A 14910-nucleotide genomic window follows, 5' to 3' on the forward strand; every position below is an offset into this window, starting at 1 on the left:
TATATCTATATTTACTGTCATATTTCAAACTGTCTGTTAAAGCTTTGCCTCCTTATTGACGAAGTCTTGTTTTATAATAAATTAATACTTTTGTTGATTATTTAAAAGATCTGGTTGGTGGATTTTATTCTGAAATAAAAATACAGCATATAATTGGCCATATCGGTAACTGGGTAAACATTTAAATATATGTTGTGACCTGTGGAGAAGTGGAACTAGAGAAAGGCGGTGCACTCCTCCCACCTCAATCGTAACAAATGTTTTTGAATTCTTTCCTTCCTCAGAAAGATTTAAAAAGTTAAATGTTATGTTTTAAAGCCTATTTACAGAAGAGTGAAAAAAATCTCCAAGGTGATAGATAATCCAAATGTTAATGTTCCAGCTCTGATGTTTCCCCATATCCTGTAATAAACAAAACAATAGCCTATTAAAACAATCTATAAACACCTCATACACATTGGGCTTGATTTTATGCAACTGGTAGGGTCCCAAAGCCAGGCCTAAAGGCTGTGGGGAACCCCGCCTTAGTCATTTTGGCTGAATTTCACGGCACTCGGACAATTAACTGTCCAGTGCCAGGGTGGGACAGGGATCCCACCTCCCAGAGCTACCAGCCAATCAGAGGGCTGGCAGCTCAGCAGCGCCACTGCGAGCAGTGGCCACTGCTGGAACTACAACAGTCATTGGACCAGGAGTGGCAATGGAGCCCCAGACTGCAGTTAAGTGTGGGGACCAGTCAGGCAGGCCCTGGCGAGGGGTTGGGGGGTGATGGGTTGCTGAGGACAGGGGAGCTGGTGGTGGCATAGGGGCGGCCTTTGCCGCCAGGGGCTCTCCATGGCCCACAGAGGAGGCTCCCCCACCAGCCCACACAGAGATTTCCTGATTACTGGGCTGTCTCTACACATGACAGAGGGCACCCACCCTCCGCACCCCCCTCCCCCCATCCTCACCACCGCCACTGGTAAAATGCCAGTGGCGGTAGAAAGAGGCCCATTAATTGGCCACTTAAAGGCCTCAATTGGCCTCTGGGCAGGAAGGCCGTCTCGACATTCTCCACCCCTGACTAAATTCAATGGTGTTGGGAAGGCGACAGGCACTCCACCCTCCCCTCCCCCCTCATAATTCTTTGGGGCACCCCACCACTCTGCCCATCCCTAGATGGTTCATAAACCTCAGTCCATTGTGTTAGAAAGTCTCTAATCCCTTTTGGCTGTCAACAGAGGGAGATTAAAAAATGAGTAAGAGGCAGTCAGATGTTTATCTTTAATTGGGTGGCTGTGAGGCTGGGCAAAGGATGTGACAACATTAGAATGTTGGAGTAGTTAGAAGTTATTTTGCTTAAGCCAAATGAAGTGGGAAAATACATCATCATTGCTTTGTATTATTTTTCTGTATGTGGATTAACTGGGAAATAAAGCAGCTTAATAGTTTATATCTGGTTTCGTCTCACTAAGTGTTTGTTCAGTTCAGCTTCAAAGTAATGGAAGTGGCATTTGTGTGGACAACACAGGAATCCACTTCAGAACACAAGGAAACACTTTTGGTACACACTTGGGTCACATTATAGCAGTAAGATATTGAGCAGTATGGGCACACCCATAAATGTAAAATGTTCAGGCAGCTTTCAAGAGTAACTGTATCACTGTATTCAAGGAAATATCAAAGTCAAAACCATAAACTTGTAACACATAACCTTTTGCCATTAATGCATATTGTGTCACACATCAGTCTGAGATAGAAATTGCTCAGTTTCTGTTATGAAAAGGGAGTTTAAGAAGAGAAATTCATAAATCCTGGGATAGAGATAGACCTGAAGGAAGAGGTAAAAACGTGATCTTTCCTTGTTCAATTTTTGCTTTGGTTATGTTCCTCATGATTTGTTTCAGCCACTCTTCCACTGTCAGGTGAAAATGCCCCATCAATTATTGTCTACCCTTGGGCTTGCATCTACAGAATAGAAGCAGGCATCTCATAGAATAGTAACTGGTGGTAACAGTTCAAAAAGGCTAACACACATGGTCACTTGAACAATTTAGGATCAGTCCACTATACTGTTTTTCCTTTACAAGTACAGAGGGTACTAGCTTTAATAAGCTGCTTGAACAAAGGATTACAAAGTACTGACCTGAAGTTCTACTCCATATCCTCTGTAGACTGTAATAGCATAGATGCAATCCAAGTTGCTGTAGAACAGGTGACTTGGGTATTCTGGAGACTCAACGTAACCCTCAAAGTCTGTGAAATTTAAACTGCAAGGAACTGAAAAAGAAAATGGACAAAGGAATTAGCACTTGCAAAACATAGTCTGGGTCTCCCTTGATCCCATTTCACTTTCTATTCTGCTCAAAATTGACTTCTTGAAAGGGTTTGCTGTGCAGATCAATAAAGATCTTTTGTCCCCATTGACTGCGGTAAAACTGCTGAAGTGTGACTCTGGCTGTGATGAATCAGTTTTCACATCACTTGTTTGGGAGTGGTGGCTTAATTCCTCTCATTCAAACATGAAAAAGTCCCACAGGAGATTTCAAACTGTCCAAAGCATTAACACCAGATTGCACCGAATGTTTCCTCATTTTGGCCTTTATCTCTTACAATCTATAATGAACATCTTTCTTTCAGTTAGTTCACCAAGTAGCAATGCGTAAATAAAATTGCAATGGGCATCCTAAGTAAGAGCTTAACTTGCAGACTTCCCCTCAAATGATTTAAAAGAAGCAACAGAAACAAGAATACTGCATTTTTCATGATGACAAGATATGAATTTACATCCCAACTCAGAGATTTCAGCACAAAGACAGAGCAATCAGCTACCATCGGTGCTGGCTCAAAATCAAAGCTTTCGATTTTAATCCTGTTTCTCTGCTCTTTCCCTGTATTTCATCATATTTTCCTACCACAAGAGTTTATCTATCTTTCAAAATAATACAATTCAATTATAATTGTCACAATATTATGCCTTCATTATAAAAACAGGCTAATTTTTTTGAACTTGGTTTATAAGTGGACTAAAGAAAGTGCATACTATAACCACAATTAGGTTCAATTCCCAGAACAGCTAAGTGATGAACTTTGTGCTCATCAAGGTAAGAAATGAAGATTCTTCCCTGTTAGCTACCCAGACCATTATCAACAACTCTCAGGTCATCCATGGCACATTTAAGTGCAGGATAAAACTGCTTGCATTTTCTCTCAATAATGTTCCTCAGCTTTGGTCGCATGGTCGCTTTCCGACTAACACTGGGATATTTTCCCATTTCCCAAATTAGGGTCAGTTTTGTGCTGTTAGAATCATAGAAAGTTTACAGCACAGAAAGAGGCCACTTGGTCCATCATGTCTGTGTCAGCTGAAAAACGTTCCACCCATTCTAATTCCACCTTCCAGCATTTGGGGTCCGTAGCACTGCAGATTACAGCACTTGAGATGCATATCCAATCTTCTTCTAAATGAGTTGAGGGTTTCTGCGCTCAACCAACCTTTCAGGCAGAGAGTTCCAGACCCCCACCAACCTCTGGGTGAAAAAACTTTTCCTCATCTCTCCTCTAATCTTTCTACCAATCACTTTAAATCTATGCCCCCATGTCACTGACTGCTCTGCTCAGGTAAATAGGCCCTTCACCTCCACTCTATCCAGGCCCCTCAAAATTTTGTACATTTCAATCAAATCACCCCTCAGCCTTCTCTATTCCAAGTAGAACAACCCCAGCCTATCAAATCTTTCCTTATAACTGCATTTTTCCAGTCCCGGCAACATCCTCGTAAATCTCCTCTGAACCCTCTCTAGTGCAATTACATCCTTTCTGTAACGAGGTGACCAGAACTGCATACGGTGTTGGCCAATGTTCATCAGGAGCTGCTAAGTTCCACAACCCATTTCATATCTGGACACATACAGGCAATAGATGAGAAACTTGCCCCTCAGTCAGATCTGGATTTGGATTCAGGAGCCAGAGGTAAAATGTCAGTGTCGAATCCAACACACCACCATCACATACCCTGTTTAGCTTTAAAGTTCTGATAACAAACAGGCCTTTTGTTGACAACTTTAAACTCTTTACCTCCATGCTTCAATTCTATTGCAAAAAAGTCAGATATCAAGCTGTTTAGACAATGCAATTAGAATGGATAAAAGACAGACCACGATAAATGGTCAGTTGTAAAAGATAAACTGAATAATAAAATGTCAGATAAATATATTCAGGATTGCAAAACATTGAACTTTTCTCTTTTCAATAACTGATCCATTGGATTTTTGGAGAGGGAGGGTAAGGATCCAGTTGTTGTGATCCATGTTAGAAGCAACAACATAGGGAAGAGTAAGCAAGAGGTTCTATTTGGACAGTATCAGGAACTAGGAGCGAGATTAAAGAACTGGACATCAAGAGTTATCTGAGGGAGTGTTGGAGGAAAGAGAGGTTTCATTTCATGGGACACTGGCACCAGTACTGGGACACTGGCACCAGTACTGGGACAGGAAGGAACTATACTGTTGGGACCAGGGTCCTAGCAGAAAGGATAAATTTAAAAAAAAATCAGAAGCACTTCAAACCTATAAATGGAGGTAGGGCACAGGTGGAAAAGAAAGCGAAAAATAGTTCGAAAACAAACAAAAAGGAAAAGAGTAGACTAACAGTCAAAAGTTTTACTTGAGGCACTACGGGGAAAAAGAAAACTAAAAGATATAAATTAATTAAACCAAGAGAGAGAAATAAGAAACATATGAGTAAAACATTAGAGTAGAAGGGCAAGTAAGGGTGTGTAGCCCAAATAAGCATTCTTTATACAAACATAAGGAACAAATTGAAGGCATTGTAGTTACAAAACGGAGAACATTGCAGATGCACTAACCATATAATCTTTGAAAGTTCTCTCGATTTGGGAACCATTCGTTTAGATTGGAAAATTATGTATGTCAGTCCGCTATTTAAGGAAGGTGGGAGAGGGAAACCAGGGAATCATAGACCAGTTAGCCTAACATCTGTTGTCGTGAAATTATTAAAATCTATAATCAACGACAGAGTGACTGAACACCTTGAAAATTTTCAGCTGATCAGAAAGAGCCAGGATGGATTTATAAAGTGTAGGCTATGCCTGATGAATCTGACTGACTATTTTGAAAAGGTGACTAAAGTACTGGATGGGGGAATGTCAACAGAAGTTATCTATATGGACTTCCAGAAGGCACTGACTAAAGTCCCTCATAAGAGGAGCTCATGGAATTGAAGGCAAATTATTGCCCTGGTGAGAAAATTGGCTGGGTGGCAGGAGACAGAGCATAGGGATGATGGGCAGGTACTCTAATTGATAGGATATGACTAGTAGGGTCCCACAACGATCTGTGTTGGAGCCTCAACTATTTACTGGATTTATTAACAATTTAGAGTATGGAATAGAAAGCCACATATCCAAGTTTGTGAATGACACAAAGATAGGCAGCACTATAAGTAGTGTAGATGGGAGCATTGTATTACAGAGATATTACTCGATTAAATGCATGTGTAAAACGTGGAAAATGGATTTCAACGCCAGTAAATGTGAGGTCATCCACTTTGGACCTAAAATGGATAGAACAGAGCACTTTCTAAATGGTGAAAAGTTAGAAACAGTGGAGGTAAGAGAGTCTTGGGACTGCAGGTACATAAATAATTAAAATGTCATGAACAGATACAGAAAATAACCAAAAAGGCTAATGGAATGCTGGCCTTTATATCTAGAGGACTAGAATAAGTGGGAGTAGAAATTATGCTTCAGCTAAAGAAAGCCCTGATTGGACCACACTTGGAGTACTGTGAGCAGTTTGGGGCACCACAACTTAGGAAGGATATATTGTTCTTGGAGGGAGTGCAATGTAGACTTACCAGAATGACACCTGGACTCTAATGGAGGAATTTTATGCTCTCCCCTGCTGTGGGTTTGAAGGCCAGGAGAGCATAAAAACGGGTGAAATGGTGACACGGGGTGTGGGGGGGATGCAGGGGAAACCCCACCACCTTCCTGCCTTTGCCAAAATGAAGTCCAAACAGGAAGGTCATTTCGGCCTTCCCACGCTGCAGTCAATTGAGGCCCTTAAATAAACAATTAATGCCCAACTAAAGGCCTCATCCCACTGTTGCCACAATTAGCCGTGAGATGGGCCTATCGCCACACGAGAAGCACAGCACGAAAAACCACGCTTCCTGGCTCCGGGTGGGGTGGGGGGGGGGGGGGGTGGGTGGGATGGGGAGTGCGAGGGGAGTCCACTCGTTAAAAGGCAATGCCTGAACAAGGGACCCAGCATCAGGAAGGTGGGGGGGGGGGGGTGCTCTGAAAGCCAACCCTCTTTCCTTTCTACTGACCCCCCTACACTCCCCTCCCTTGCAAGCCCCAAATGTGGCCTGGTTGCAGCACTGCTCCTGGGCCTCAGTGGTGGCACTGCTCAGTTAACGAGCCTCTGATTGGCTAGCAGCTCAAAGGGCGGGTCTCCATCGCCAGGGTCCTTGATCCTGTGGAAGGCCCGCCACTGTCCACTAAAATGCCTAATTGGCACTAGATTCAGCAGGCCTCCCTCAAAGGAGGTGACTCTGCGCTCTCGGTGTCGCCTTTTCCGGACATCGAGACCCCTGCCGCCCGGATAAAATCTCAGCCGAAGTGTTAAATTATGAGGGGAGACTATACAAACTAAGGTTGTACTCCCTGTAATTTAGAAGGCTAAGCGTTGATTTGATCGAAGTTTTCAAGATATTAAGGGGAACAGATAGGGTTGTTCGAGAGAAACTATTTCCACTGACTGGGGAGTCGAGGAACTCGGGGACATAACGGAAAGTTAGTGTCAGACCTTTCAGGTGCAAAATTAGGAAACACTTCTACACACAAAGGGTACCAGAAATTTGGAACTCTCTTCCCCTAACGATGTTATGTCAATTGATAATTTTAAAACTGAGATTGCCAGATTTTTGTTTACCAAATGTATTAAAGGGATATGGGGCAAAGGCAGGTATGTGGAGTTAGGCAGAGATCTGTCATGATCTAATTTAATGGCAGAACAGGCTCGAGGAGCTAAATCGCCTGCTCCTGTTCCTCATCAGAATTTTGAAAGGTTATTGCAGTAATTTCGGGTTAAGAGGTGATACTTCTGCATCCGTTCTCATATCTCTTTCTCTGAGCCTCACTGTGACCCGTGGATCTAAAACCAAGTATCCAAATTCCTTGACTGTTTCTGGCTTTGGGTTAATCCTTCTTTTCTAAAACTAAAATTGTTTGCTGAATGAAAATACTCAACAGGCTTCAGTACAAGCACATTATTCACATAAAATATATGGAAGAATGGTTTTGAAAATTACTCCTCAGAATTTTGACAAGCAACATTGGTTACATAGTATTACAATAATTATTGGAAGATTTACACTCTTCATAGAGAAATTGTAAACACATCATTTATATCTGTGTTTGCTAGCAACCGCCAAATAAGAGAGGGAATCTTTATTTAAGTGCATATTTTTTGCTAAGTTAGACCTGCTGCTAAGAACTCAGAGTGAATCTTAAAAGTTACTTTTTTTTTACAAGTTTGAGCAAATAATATTCATTTCATTTTCAATAGTCGGCACAGTGCCCGTTACTCCTTTAAGATGTGAACGATCACCAGAATTTTCTCTGATAGTACAGACATAGGTTTTGCAGAATTTCAGTCGTTCACAGCAAAGTTCCTGTAATCTGTTGCAAATTTTCAAAACCAAATTTGAGGTACTTTAGGCATTCAAGAATGTGTTTTAAATTTAATATGTAGCGAATCTACGAGATAACTAGAAAATGATTACTCGGAGAAATCTGGTTAGACCACATCTGAAGTACAGTGAGCAGTTCTGGGCACACTTTAGGAAGGATGTATTGGTCTAGGAGGGAGTGCAGTATAGATTTACCAGAATGATGCCTGGACTCCAAGGGTTGAGTTATGAGGACATTACACAAACTAAGGTTGCATTTCCTGGAATTTAGAAGGTGAAGGGGTGATCTGATCAATGTTTTCAAGATAGTAAGGAGAACAGTTAGGTTAAATAGAGAGAAACTATTTCAGCTGGTTGTGGAATGGAGGACTAAGGGGCGTAGTGTAAAAATTAGAGGCAGAACTTTCAAGAGTGAAATTAAAAAACACTTAGGTCGCAGATCAGCCACTGAACGACAGATCAGGCTCAAGGGGCTATACTCCTACGAGACCTTCAAATGACATAATTAACACAAATGAGAAGCTGGAGTGGTTTCAAAGCTTGGCCCTTCTGAGGCTAGTTACGTCTCTATTGTCTACCAAGTCAATTTAAATGTTAGGGTAGTCTTTGTCCTCGTTATTCATTTACTTCTATTCCCTGAACATAGATTTGGAGCACTCACCAGAACCAAGTTTAAGAATGTACCCACCAGCACCACCCCCAACCCCTGACCCTACCCCCTCTCTCATGGGCTCCCCAATGCACCGTATTAACAAGGGCAGAGTCTTTCCCACTTGGGCATTGCAAGTTGGTATTGGGATGGCAGAAGGCTATTACATCAGTGCTGCCTTCATTTTGCTACTCAGCATTCGAATATGGTCATGAATTGATAAGTTGTTCTTAATTTGTCCGGTCAATGCCTATTAAATCTCAAATATTTGTGCTGGTGTGTTTTTTTTCAATCAACATATCACGCCAGAGAATTTCATATCACAACCTCTTCTGAGATGTTACTTCAATCTCTCAGGTGTCTCCCATATTAAAAATAATCCTTCCACGCTTTCAGTGTCCCCTATTCTTCCTGAGTGCCTGTATCCTTGCAAGTTACAGATCACAAGGGTTTACACTTATCTCAGTGCAATAATGGCTATGAGGACATGGAGAGCAGCCTATGGATCCGAATATATTTTTTCTTCTCACATTAAAAGTTCATTGAAGGTCAAAGGTTTTAAATAAAGCTCAGTTTTAATTATAAAATGCTGAATACATATCATGGCTGTTGTACATAAAAGCAGGACTCTGCTGCATTTAATTAAAGTACAAGATGAGTTGAGCACTTCGATTACCTTAAGGTCAGCCAATTCAGCACAGAACGTGCATCTCTACACTAAAACAATTAGTAGTTAGTTTGATCAGCATTTCTTTTAAGTTGCTATTTTGGTACACATGGCCTGATTTAGAAATTTTAAAAAATTCCAATTTCCCATTCCCTCTCGCTATAAGTAGTTCAAATTGTGATCCTTTTGTTGGGTCTTGGGCTCACAACATCTCCGCATTGACCTAGGCACCAGAAACGACAATGGCAAACCCAGCCCTGTCGACCCTGCAAAGTCCTCCTTACTAACATCTAGAGGCTTGTGCCAAAGTTGGGAGAGCTGTCCCACACACCAGTCAAGCAACAGCCTGACATAGTCATACTCACCGAATCATACCTTACAGACAATGTCCTAGACACCGCCATCACCATCCCTGGGTATGTCTTGTCCCACCAGCAGGACAGACCCAGCACAGGTGGCAGCACAGTGGTATTCAGTCGGGAGGGAGTTGCCCTAGGAGTCCTCAACATCGACTCCAGATCCCATGAAGTCTCAGGGCATCAGGTCGAACATGGGCAAGGGAACCTCCTGCTGATTACCACTTACCGCCCCCCCATCCCCCCCACTCAGCTGATGAATCAGTACTCCTCCACATTGAGCAGCACTTGGAGGAAGCACTGAGGGTGGCAAGAGCACAGACTGCACTCTGGGTGGGGAGACTGAGCTGGCTGAGTCCTAAAGGACATAGCTGCTAGAATGGGTCTGCTGCAGGCAGTGAGGGAACCAACAAGAGGGAAAAACATACTTGACCTCGTCCTCACCAATCTGTCTGCCACAGATGCATCTGTCCATGACAGTATTGGTAAGAGTGATCACCACAGAGTCCTTGTGGAGACAAAGTCCCGTCTTCACATTGAGAATACCATCCATTGTGTTGTGTGGCACTATCACTGTGCGAAATGGGATAGGTTTTGAACAGATCTAGAACTGCAAAACTGGGCATCCATGAGGCACTGTGGGCCATCAGCAGAACAGCTGTACTCAAACACAATCTGTAACCTCATGGCCCAGCATATCCTCCACTCCAGCATTACATTCAAGACGGGGGATCAACCCTGGTTCAATGAAGTGTGAAGGAGCGCATGCCAGGAGCAGCACCAGGCATACCTCAAAATGAGGTGTCAAAATGGTGAAGCTACAACCCAGGACTACTTGCATGCCAAACTGCATAAGCAGCATGCAATAGACAAAGCTAAGCGATCCCATAACCAACGGATCAGATCTAAGCTCTGCAGTCCTGCTACATCCAGTCGTGAATGGTGGTGGACAATTAGCTAACTAACTGGAGGAGGTGGCTCCACAAATATTCCCATCCTCATTGATGGGGGAGCCCAGCACATTAGTGCAAATGATAAGGCAGAAGCATTTGCAACCATCTTCAGCCTGAAGTGCCGAGTGGATGATCCATCTCGGCCTCCTCCGGAAGTCCCCAGCATCACAGATGCCAGTCTTCAGGCAAACTGATTCGCTCCATGTGATGTCAAGAAATGATTCAAGGCACTGGATACTGCAAAGGCTATAGGCCCTGACAACATTCCGACAACAGGACTGAAGACCTGTGCTCTAGAACTTGCTGTGCCCCTAGTCAAACTGTTCCTGTACAGCTACAACACTGGCATCTACCCAGCAATGTGGAAAATTGCCCAGGTATATCCTATACACAAAAAACATGACACGTCCAACCCGGCCAATTAACGTCCCATCAGTCTACTCTCAATCATCAGTAAAGTGATGGACGGTGTCATCAATAGTGCTATCAAGCGGCACTTGCTTAGCAATAACCAGCTCAGCGACGCTCAGCTCCAGACCTCATACAGCCTTGGTTCAAACATGGACAAAAGAGCTGAACTCAAGAGGGGAGGTGAGAATGACTGCCCTTGACATCAAGGCAGCATTTGACCAAGTATGGAATCAAGGAGCCCTAGCAAAACTGGAATCAATGGGAATCGGGGGGAAAATTCTCCGCTGGTTGGAATCATATCTAGTACAAAGGAAGATGGTTGTGGTTGTTGGAGGACAATCAACTCAACCCCAGGACATCACTGCAGGAATTCCTCAGGATAGTGTCCTAGGCCCAACCATCTTCAGCTGCTTCATCAATGATCTTCCTTCTATCATAAGATCAGAAGTGGGGATGTTCGCTGATGATTGCACAATGTTCAGCACCATTCCTGACTCCTCAGAAGCTGAAGCAGTCCGTGTAGAAATGCAGCAAGACCTGGACAATATCCAGGCTTGGGCTGATAAGTGGCAAGTAGCATTTGCGCCACACAAGTGCCAAAGAATCTAACCATCTCCCCTTGATGATCAATGGTATTATGATCGCTGAATCCCTCACTATCAACATCCTGGGGGGGGCGGTTACCATTGACCAGAAACTGAACTGGAGTAGCCATATAAACACTGCGGCTACAAGAGCAGGTCAGAGGCTGGAAATCCTGCGGCGAGTAACTCACCTCCTGAATCCCCAATGCCTGTCCACCATCTACAAGGCACAAGTCAGGAGCGTGATGGAATACTTTCCACTTGCCTGGATGGGTGCAGCTCCAACAATACTCAAGAAGCTTGACACCATCCAGGACAAAGCAGCCCGCTTGATTGGCACACCATCCACAAACAGTTGCTCCCTCCACCACCAACGCACTGTGGCAGCAGTGTGTACCATCTACAAAATGCACTGCATCAACTCACCAAGGCTCCTTACACAGCACCTTCCGAACCCGTGACCTCCAACACCTAGAAGGACAAGAGCAGCAGATGCATGGGAACACCACCACCTGCAAGTTCCCCTCCAATTCACACACCATCCTGACTTGGAACTATATCGTCATTCCTTCACTGTCGCTGGGTCAAAATCCTGGAACTCCCTTCCTAACAGCACCGTGGGTGTACCTACCTCACATGGACTGCAGCAGTTCAAGAAGGCAGCTCACCACCACCTTCTCAAGAGCAATTCGGGATGGGCAATAAATGCTGGTATGGCCAGCGACACCCACATCCCATGAACGAATAAAAAAAAGAGATAAATAACGTAGGAGTACAGGAGCAAAGTGATTAAGTCACTGGACTAGTAACTCAGGGACCTGCAGAATAATCTGAAGTCGAGAGTTCAAATTCTACCATGACATCTTGTGACTGAATTCAGGTAATCAAATAAATCTAGAATAACTAGATAGTATCAGCAATGTTGACCATGAAGCTGTCAGATTGTTGCAAAAATCCAACTAGTTCACTAACGTTCTTTCGGGAAGGAAGCCTGCTGTCCTTACTCAATCTGGCCTATATGTGACTCCAGACCCACATCAATATGGTTGACTTTTAACTGCCCTGTGAAATGGCCTAGCAAGCCACTAAGGCAGCTCACTACCATGTTCTCAAGGGCAATCAGGGATGGGCAATAAATGTTGGTTTTTCCAGCAACACCCATATCCTGCAAAGGAATGAAGTATTCTGCTCATCATGTATTTTAATTATACTTCAATCCAGTGCAGAGTCTCTGCTTTTTATACATTATTAATCCTGCATTACAGCGTCATTGTGCCACATTGTTCGATGAAATATGTCTGGCAACGGGGTGAATGTTACACATGAACAGCATCCTTATTATTTCAAAACATTACAAGGGCTCTGGAACAACTTGGTAAGTTGCATGAATCACAATTTAAAAAAGCTGAACAGCAGGTCACTGGAACACCAGGGTCCATATCAAACATTCAGAGGAAATACTTACTTAAACGAATGAAAATAATTTCTTCAAAAGCAGCTAGCACTTTATTACAAATGCTAGTTACTAGAGTTTAGGGAGAGAAATTGGCCTTAAAATAAGATATTTTGATGTTCAATATTGTCCCCTCTTTTATAGGAAGGTATAAGACTGAACTGGGCTTTGTGAATGCAATGAAGCAACTTGTCTACTGATCGCCTTTATTCTGTGGACACATTTATAAAACATTACGAGAGGTAATTAAAATGCATCTTCTTTAGCTCTAGCAGAAACCATCTTCAAAAGGTTTACTTGAACAGGCCAAATCCTTGGACACCAGCACCTGCCAAGCCCCCGCTGTGATCAGGTCTTCCAGATAAATGCTTTGGGTTGGCCTGAGGTTGTGAAAAGTGCTACATAAATGCAACTCTTTCTTTCTTTAAATTGCTGTGGCACATTTCAGTAGCACAGCCTCAATCTTCAGCCACCTAATTGCCTGCACTGTGAGTTGGTCACACAATGTTGGGTGCACAAACCACTGCTGTACCAAGGCTATAAAATGTTCTGAGTGCATAAAAGCAAGAGTGGCGTCTTTGCGTGTTATCATGAAGTAAAACTGCAACAGAAAAACAAATTTCTAAAAATTATACTTGAAGCAAAAAGAATCTTGTTCATAGAAATGGGTTGTTATTTAGTTCATGTACTTACCAATTCCATCATGGAACGGCACTGCCCTAAATATTATGTCCACTATTTTGTTTGGATTCAAGTGCTGAAAATATTGGGCAGGAGGCACATTTTCAGACATGAGATTACGTCGGATATACAGCACAGAAACAGGCCATTCAGTCCAACCAGTTCATGTTGGCATTTATGCTCCACTCGAGCTTCCTCCCATCTTTCCTCAAGTAAGTCTATTGGCGTCACTCTCTATTCCCTTCTCCCTCATATGCTTGTCTAGCCTCCCCTTAAATGCATCCAAACTATTTGCTTCAACCACTCCTTGTTGTTGTGAGTTCCACATTCTCTGGGTAGACAGGTTTCTTCTGAATTCCCTATTTAATTTCTTGATGACTATCCTATATTGATGGCCTCTAGTTTTGCTATTAAAACCTTTCATAGTTGTAAAGACCTCTAAGAGGTCATGCCTCACTCAGCCTTCACTTTTCAAGAAAAAAAAAGAGACCCAGCCTATTCATGATTATATCCCCATTAATTGAGAACTATTGACAAACTGCTTATATCTTTGTCACACATCAGTGGTGAGTTGAAAGCTGCCCACATTTATTGAAGGTAAATCCTACTTCATCAATATGGTCTCTTGATAAACTGACCAAATTTACAGAATATTCCAGCAGTTAGAATACAAGCCATGTTAATCTGTTAATTGTGTATCAATTGTTTAATTATATGTAGGTGGAGGGTGTTAATTGTGTGTCTTGCTTGAGCACTTATAAGCAGACACCTACTGAAACTGGTGGAGGGTTTGAGTGAGGAGCTAAATGTTTGTAATCCTTTTACTCTACAATAAATGTGAAACTGACTAAAGATAGGCTCCTTCTATAACAAGCTTTCTGGAGTTTAGCGCGCTATAGGAATGTGCAATTGAATTTGTCAGATTTGAGCCACTTTAAATATGACTTGTTCCGTGGACTTGAACTATGAAGAAGCTTTTGTTCCAAAGCACAGTTCAAGCCAATTTAATTGTGAATCTCATACCACTGGCCCAACTTGGCAGGTTTGAATTCCTGAAAATGAGGACAGGTCGCATAGAGACAGTACACAAATGGCATCATCTGTCCAATGCTCTACCTGCATGTGCTTTCTACCTTTCTCTTAGTGAAAGAATTTGGAAAAACCCATTTTGAAAATCCAAAAGAATCAGAACTACTTGCAATTAGATTTTTTCACCTTTTATAAAATTCCCTTAGGGTCTGTTGTGGAATTTGATTGCTGTGATTGGTGAACAACTCCAATATCACTGTATCATGCGGTAGAAGGCAATCTCAACGGACCTTGGTCTTTCTTCATCTCGCAAAACCCATGTTCCTAAATTCAGAGCAACTAGAATACCTAACCTGGTCTATCATTTATCCTTGGTCAGTCACAGGATATACCCTTTGGTGCCAAATTGCACCAACTTGAACAGAGATC

The 14910-nt window shown here is 42.7% G+C and overlaps 1 protein-coding gene across 1 annotated transcript in view; it reads right to left on the reverse strand.

Moving 5' to 3' along the window:
• The window catches only part of sez6b (seizure related 6 homolog b), a 487030-nt gene that overhangs the window by 470871 nt on the left and 1249 nt on the right, over positions 1–14910 (reverse strand). Inside the window, exon 2 of the mRNA XM_068009887.1 lies at positions 2126–2259. Coding sequence (XP_067865988.1) covers positions 2126–2259 — 134 coding nt within the window. The remainder of the gene's footprint in view (positions 1–2125; positions 2260–14910) is intronic.

This window comes from Heterodontus francisci, chromosome 30 (assembly GCF_036365525.1).
Source record: "Heterodontus francisci isolate sHetFra1 chromosome 30, sHetFra1.hap1, whole genome shotgun sequence".
NCBI lineage: Eukaryota > Metazoa > Chordata > Chondrichthyes > Heterodontiformes > Heterodontidae > Heterodontus > Heterodontus francisci.